Source organism: Amphibalanus amphitrite, unplaced genomic scaffold (assembly GCF_019059575.1).
Source record: "Amphibalanus amphitrite isolate SeventyFive unplaced genomic scaffold, NRLGWU_Aamphi_draft 001033F_arrow, whole genome shotgun sequence".
In the NCBI taxonomy this organism is placed as follows: Eukaryota; Metazoa; Arthropoda; class Thecostraca; order Balanomorpha; family Balanidae; genus Amphibalanus; species Amphibalanus amphitrite.
The window spans coordinates 147,744-155,000 of record NW_024882527.1 but is presented as its reverse complement, the minus strand read 5'-3'; the positions used below and the strand labels follow the sequence as shown (position 1 = coordinate 155,000).

General features: G+C 49.7%; 1 protein-coding gene across 3 annotated transcripts in view; it reads right to left on the bottom strand.

Annotated features, from left to right (window-relative positions):
- The window catches only part of LOC122369419 (sphingomyelin phosphodiesterase 4-like), a 19,589-nt gene extending 12,899 nt beyond the window's left edge, over positions 1–6,690 (bottom strand). The window contains exons 1-7 of one of the 3 annotated variants that reach the window (XM_043344152.1): positions 6,557–6,690; positions 4,657–4,725; positions 4,185–4,382; positions 3,849–3,950; positions 2,586–2,929; positions 2,067–2,307; positions 1,331–1,369 (exon numbers count right to left, since the gene is read on the bottom strand). In XM_043344152.1, the coding sequence (XP_043200087.1) occupies positions 1,331–1,369; positions 2,067–2,307; positions 2,586–2,929; positions 3,849–3,950; positions 4,185–4,382; positions 4,657–4,698 (966 nt within the window). In that variant the 5' untranslated portion in view covers positions 4,699–4,725; positions 6,557–6,690. The remainder of the gene's footprint in view (positions 1–1,330; positions 1,370–2,066; positions 2,308–2,585; positions 2,930–3,848; positions 3,951–4,184; positions 4,383–4,656; positions 4,726–6,556) is intronic. The other 2 variants (XM_043344153.1, XM_043344154.1) reach the window with 2 other exon arrangements.
- Between the last annotated feature and the right edge of the window lie 567 nt (positions 6,691–7,257).

Here is a 7,257-nt window from a genome sequence, read left to right as displayed (position 1 = left end):
TATGCTAAGTTTCATCGAAATCGCCCCAGTAATTACCGAGTTATTAAAATGGGAACAAATTTGACACCTCTTATTGTTGTATTTTGCACGTGCACTGGGGGTGACCCACATGCATCGAGAGTATCCTATTTTGGGTAGAAGGGATGCTGCTACCCTACAAAAATTACCGCAAGTCAATCGCCCAAGCGGATGCTGAGATATGAGCCTCTCAAAATCACTACTTTTGCAAAACAGCTTGAACACCCTTGACTTTTCACGTGGCACGTGCCATGACGGTCACTGAGATGTATCAAAATTAGTCAATTACGGGGTAGAAGGGATGGGGCTACCCAGCAAAAAAGACCGCAGGCCAATCGGTCCAGCGGTTGCTGAGATATAAGCCTCTCAAAAGCGTTACAGGCCGGGCCGGGCCGGGCCGGGCCGGGCCGGGCCGGGCCGGGCCGGGCCGCTCATACTGAGATTTTTCCGTTATATTGAAAAGACTCACTTCGCTCGCTGCGCTCGCTCGCTCGTAAAAAGGTATCTTGAGAAAAAGCCTGCTACCATTTAAATGAATTTTTTTCCGTCTATCTGTCGAGTACTCTAAAACGATACACAGAAATGTCCGTCACCGACCAAACCTCCACCGAGCACGCAGTACAATATCGTATCTACAGTTACACACACACACACACATACTGGTTAGTAAGGAAAAAGAGCACCAACATTCCTCTCAATGAAAAGGCTGGCTAGCTGTTCAAAAGATACACATCTTTGATGCTTGATTTCCACTACTTTTGGTTGTATCCAAAGCAACACGCTGTTAGAACAAGACTACACTTATCACGTGTATTTACGTCCCATGCCGTCTCAGGTGCACCTTATTACGTCTTACGTCTATCTTCGAAACAACATCTTGCTATCAATGCTGTGATACGAGTTTACCTACGAATACAGTACCATTCAGCTCTTTGTTACGATTGATTTGCTCACAAATAAAATGCGTTGGTCGTTCAACAAATTCGAAATATATCAACAGCTAAATCAACAACCCTACCGCACACTGATTCCTCTTAAGTTCCACAAATGGCCTGGATTATAGAAAAATACAGGAAGCAGAGAGGTACAGAAAGACCGTCCCTTTGCAGCGTCTGGCGACGGCAGGCCCGGCCGGCGGAGCACAGGTTACCGGTAATAGTCGGTTATACGAGTATACTGCAGTGGCTGGTTAACTAGCGACAGAGGCGCAGCTCGAAGCCTATTAATAAGCAGAAGCAGGTGACACTCGACAGTAGGAAGGAGAAAGCCACGGTTAGCGCTACAGCGTATACAACAGTCTCTGAACACTTACAAGGTCGTACAGAATCGACTTGGCAGAAAAGGAGTCATTCTGGAACACGCAGAAACCGGCTGAACAAAACAAACTTTCAGGTGAACCTACGGTAGAGTACAAACGGGACTGTCCTAAAATTGGCTGCTTGGTTCAGAACAGCTAACAGAACATTACTTTTAAAAGATTGCGCTTATGCATCATGTGACATTGAACCCATGTTGTCAACCATCAACACACTGACTGAACTGCTTGGACTGCAGGTAGCGGCTAAATGTGGCACACAAAAAGAAAAACGCATGGCCGACCACTTGATCACCTCAGTCAGACTAATGTCGCTGCAATGAGCCACTGAGTCTGTATATACTAAACTCTGCTCACATCACTCACATGAAATATCTGAGACTACCCTCTTGGAACTGGTTAAGTTACTCGTGGTCATATGGCTAGTGAAGTGATCACAGGGAAAGATATGCAATACACAATGCAATCAGACCGGTGTAAAAATGTAATGCGATGACTCCATATAGTAGTAGTGCCGATAATTTGACTTATTGATCTATGTACAACACTGGGTGCAAAGCGCCACTGTAGTAGTTAAAATCGTCCCATCGTCCCAAATCGTCCCGGGCGATGGCGGCCGCAGTCAGCTATGCCCTCACCCTGCTATCCCCGCTGTACCGACCTGACCGGGCGATGGCGGCCGCTGGTCAGATATAGCCCCCCCCCCCCCCCCTCCGACCCCCGCTCGACTGACCTGTCCGGGCGATGGCGGCCGCTGGTCGCCGCCCGGCGCGCCCGTCTCCAGCCAGAAGGCGGCCAGCGTCCTCAGCAGCGTCTCGCTGCGCCACGTCTCAGGCAGGTGGCCGTGACCGTGGGAGAGGCCGCCGGCGGCCGGCGAGCCGCCCGCGCCGCCCGGACTGGCCGGCCGCAGCAGCGAGCTCCGCAGCAGCAGACGCGGCGGCGTCGTCACCTGGCGCCGCGGCTCCGGCGTCAGACTGGAACAACACGGACACAGCGGCGGTCAGAACACCGGTCAATCCGGAGACTCGGGTACTTAGTCACAGCTGCAGTGCTCAGAGCGACTCAGAGAGCCAGAAAACTGTGCATTCCGACTCAGAGTCATACATCCTACCGCGGCTGCAGCGTCGAGTCTGACAGCTGTAGCGACATATCCACTCCCCAGTCAGAGCTGGGTTCCCTCCTCCAGCGACCAGCGGCCGTCCCCCCCCCCCCCCCAGTCGCGAGTCCCGGACTCCCTCTAGTAACTACTGACCCGAGTCCGGGGTGGTGCAGCTGGTGCAGGTGCCGGTGCGCCGTGGGCTGCGGCAGCGCCGGTACCCAGCCGCCGCCGCACGGCAGGAAGTGCGCCATCAGGTCCTCGAGCAGGGTCGGATAGAGGGCGTCGCCGGGCGAGGTCCAGGCGATGGGCGCCGCCTGCTGCGCCGGGTTCAGTAGGAAGTAGCAGAAGTGGTGCAGGTACAGCTCGAACGGGCTGAGCATCAGCGAGCCGCCCCAGGCGGGCGCGCCGGCGCCGGCAGCCGACTGGGGACTGAGCAGCGACCACTGGCCTGAGGAGAGCGCAGAGACGGCGCCGCCGCCGCCGCCTACCGAGCCGCCCTGCGGGGCACGGCGCAGACTCACCGTCAGACGACGAGGCATGTCACAGAGGCCGGCACAGCGGCCGGCTGGACACAGGAGAGCGGTCACAGCCGATTGGGTGCCTTATCCACTCTGTCCCAAACTACCGAGCCCAGGGAACTACCCGAATGACACATCGGGCTATGAAGCGCAGCTGGCGGGGATGGCGGGATATAGCATTTCTACTTTCCAGCAACTAGCGCCATTTACAGTGAGGTGTGTCAGTCTTCATTCTATGAAGTGTGTTTTCGTATATGACGAGTCACTACACATCACCCCGCCGTACCCCCTGCCACCAAGGAGCTCGTCCGGTCGCCGCCCCATACTCCGCGACGCCGGGCCCCAGTGACCGGCACACAGGCCGGCAGACTGACGGTAACTAGCTATACTGACCGGTAAATAGGCTATACTGACCGGTAACTAGGCTATACTGACTGGTAACTAGGCTGGACTGACTAGGCTATACTGACCGGTAACTAGGTTATACCGACCGGTAACTAGGCTATACTGACCGGTAACTAGGCTATACTGACCGGTAACTAGGTTATACCGACCGGTAACTAGGCTATACTGACCGGTAACTAGGCTGTACTGACCGGTAACTAGGCTATACTGACCGGTAACTAGGCTGTACTGACCGGTAACTAGACTACACCCACCGGTAATTACGCTACACTGACCGGTAACTAGGCTATACTGACCGGTAACTAGGCTATACTGACCGGTAACTAGGTTGTACTGACCGGTAACTAGGCTATACTGACCGGTAGGTAACTAGGCTATACTGACCGGTAACTAGGCTATACTGACCGGTAACTAGGCTATACTGACCGGTAACTAGGCTATACTGACCGGTAACTAGGCTATACTGACCGGTAACTAGGCTATACATACTGACCGGCAGACAGGCGGCCGGGAACTCGTAGGTGACGTGCGGCTCCGCCATCAGTCGGTAGATGACACTAAACAGCGGACCCGTCGGCTGCAACAGCGCGCGCACCTGGGCACGGACCAAACGGCCAGTGTTTCAGACAGTAATACACGGACACACTTATGGTATTACATATGTACAGCAGACCGCACTAAACATACAAATATCTTATCTCATATCAGTTGAAATGAGGCGAGCCTCATTTAGCTATTCGTGGCATTAAAACCACAAAGCGGTCAAATCTGTGCAGTGTGCACTCTGCCTACCACTCAGCAGGCTGATTACTTAGCAGTTAGTACGCACCCTCTCAAACTCCACCGGGTGGCATTTGCGCGTGATGAGCTGCAGGTTCCAGCCGGGCCGGCCGCCGAACCCGAACACCTCCTCCAGGAGGACCGGGTAGATGGCGGCCAGCTCCTTCAGGGGCGACTCGGCGAACAGTCGGCCGAGCAGCTCGCCGCGCCCGGCCAGCGGCGCCGACAGCACCGACGCCAGCGACATCTGCACAGAGAGCGGCGTCACACCAGCGACATCTGCAGGCACCGGACACTGCGGCTCCGGAGAGGGAAAGGTAACTCCAACTGCAGTAGGAAGGGAATAATATCCAGCCCCTACGGTGCGGCCTTAATTAGGATGAAAAATGAATTGAAACCGATTTCAGCTTACCAAACTGCTGGCACAAAATCCCTGTATCTCATTGCATATTTTGGAACCAATCCATCCATTCTCAAATTTACCAAACCTTTAAAATAGAAAAACCAATTTGCCTACTTACTGGGTGCAGCTGCTGCTGAGTAGTAGTAAAGGAAGAGGCCATTGCTGTGTCATCCAAAAGCCAATGCAGCTGAAAACAAGCAGAGGGCTGGTAAAACAGCAATAGAGGGAAAATGTAGGATTGATCAGCAGACAGGGGCCCAGAAGTAGGCATGTAAATCATCTTGAAACTTGACACAAATTGAGTGACTGGGGGGGGGGGGGGCTCTCCAGAGCCCCCCCCCTCCATCTCCGAAACTACTGGGCCGATCGTCAAAATTCAAACGGCGTCTGATAGTCCTGGAAAAACTGTCGAGCGAAACCTATTTTCATTGACCTCGAGGTCACCGATGACGTCACAGGTCAGGTCAAAATAAAAATTATCGACAATTTTGCTAGTTCACAATTTAGGCTCTGACCGCCGGCTGACAAGCCCGATCAGGCTCATTTTTGGTCTACGCACTCCGTCAAAGATGCCTTAGATACTCTGAGGATAAAGAACTTTTACTTCGAAATTTTAAGGTCAAGGCCAGGTCATCCTAGGTCACGAAAATTGTATATCATGTATCGGTCACGTGACGCATGTGTTATGGTCCATTTTACTCGTAGATTTCGAAAATAGTGTCGTTTGTGTCATTTGAGGTCATTGTCAGTTACATTTACCGGAGGTCCGGTCACCTTCAGGTCAGAAAAGGTCAAATTTTGAAAACCAAAGTTTTCAACAAAAAAGGCGCCTATCAGATGCAGTTTGAGCTCAGGAACACGATGGTGCCATGGTGCCATTTATATTGCTGTGCGACGTCAAAAACGTAATAAAAACGGATTTGATATATATGTAATTGTAAAATGTTGACAAAAATGCGAATAACTTGGCTATTTTTGAAGATATTGGACTAAAACTTGCTAGTGTAGTTCATCAGAAGGTGTTCTATCACATATATTCCGGTTTTTGCAAAAAATCTTTTTTTGAAAAATCAAAAAATACATTTTTTGTAATTGTCAAGAAATATATTTGAAATTTTCAAAATTTTGAAAATTCAAGATAGCAGTTTGATAGTTACATGTAATTGTATTCCACTCATGCAAAGAAAATGGATTTAGCTTCAAAACTGAGCTCTTGAGAGCGTTTGCCGTAATTCAATATTTTACATCAAAATCAGCCGACATGACGTCACTCTGACGTAATTTCCGGCCAAACTATGGTAGCTAGAAAGTTGAAATTCTAACCCAAGGTGTCAAATTGATGCTGCTGAGGGTACCGCAAGATTCATGTCGATCTGTCAAACGCTTTAGAAGATATTGCTGAAAAACGGGAGGGGGGGCTCCCGGCTCTATAGAGCCCCGCCGCAGTCATGCGCGGGTTAAATGAGCAGAAAACAAAACAATTAATATTCACAAAAGGAATTTTTTTTTATTTTTCATATAGGAAGTACTAAATTTCATTTTAAGCAGAGGGTTTTTAGTGGTCACTGGAGGCAGCATAAGATCATTATGTGTTTACCAACCAAATTGCATAGTTTGAAGCCAGCTGCATGCTGATTAGCCGACAGTGATGCTGGCCTCTGTGACAGGTGGCTGCATTCTTGGCATTCTTCTGCAAACCAAGCATACTAGGCAATCTTTTCAGGACAAGAAATGGAATATCCTTGCCTAGGGTTATCATTGTCATTGAGGCATAAAAGCTCCTGATTTGTGCTAGTCTCCAGTACCATCAGAAGCTGTGATACATGGCAGATGGGATGGAAGGAAAGGAGGAGTAGCATTATTATTGATAAATGATGTCACTCTGACCATTGCAATTTGCCAGCGAATGCAGGGAACCCCCACCACCATTGCAATAGTTTCAGTATCAGTGACTCACTCATTACTCAATACTCAACAACTGTTACCCATGAACTGTTACCCAATGAAAGAAAACTTACATTATAAGTGATGAATTGATTATTGAGCTGTTTGCTCTTGTGGAACACTAAGAATATTGAGAAAAAGTGAAAATATCACGCACTTTATCCCACCGCTGGCCGCTCCACAGATAAGCAGATCAAGATAAGCACGGACTGCGCAGCAAATGAATAAAGCGCGCCGTCGGCTTTTCAAACCGTACCTCTTACTAAAACGCAGCAAAAATATATCTGTTGGATTTGCGGCCGTCGCTCCCCAGCGACGATAATTCTAATTTAACTATATGATTTGGATTATGGATAAAAGTATTTAATTTCATTTTTATTTGCTCAGTGCACCACAATATATTCAGGTACTCAAGTAGCTGTGGCAAGCGTCGGCAGGTGACACTGAATTATAAGTCACTTAGACACACTGAACATGAAAATGGTGTCCGTGACCCCTGTTTATGTCCCTGAGGTCATTTCAGGTCACGAATGGTATCTAACATTTTTCGCAAATACCTTTTGATAGAGGCATGCTAGAGCGATGAAAACGCCGCGCGGCGCTGGGGTCTCCAGCCGAACGCGCGGGGCTGTGGGGGGGGGGGGTAAATTTTACCCCCCCCCCCCTGTTATCTCCCGAACTAATGGTCCGATTTGGAAAATTCAAACACCAATCGAAAGCTCTCATCACGAACTACTAAAAACATGTACTTAATTTAAAGTTTGAGGTCAAGGTC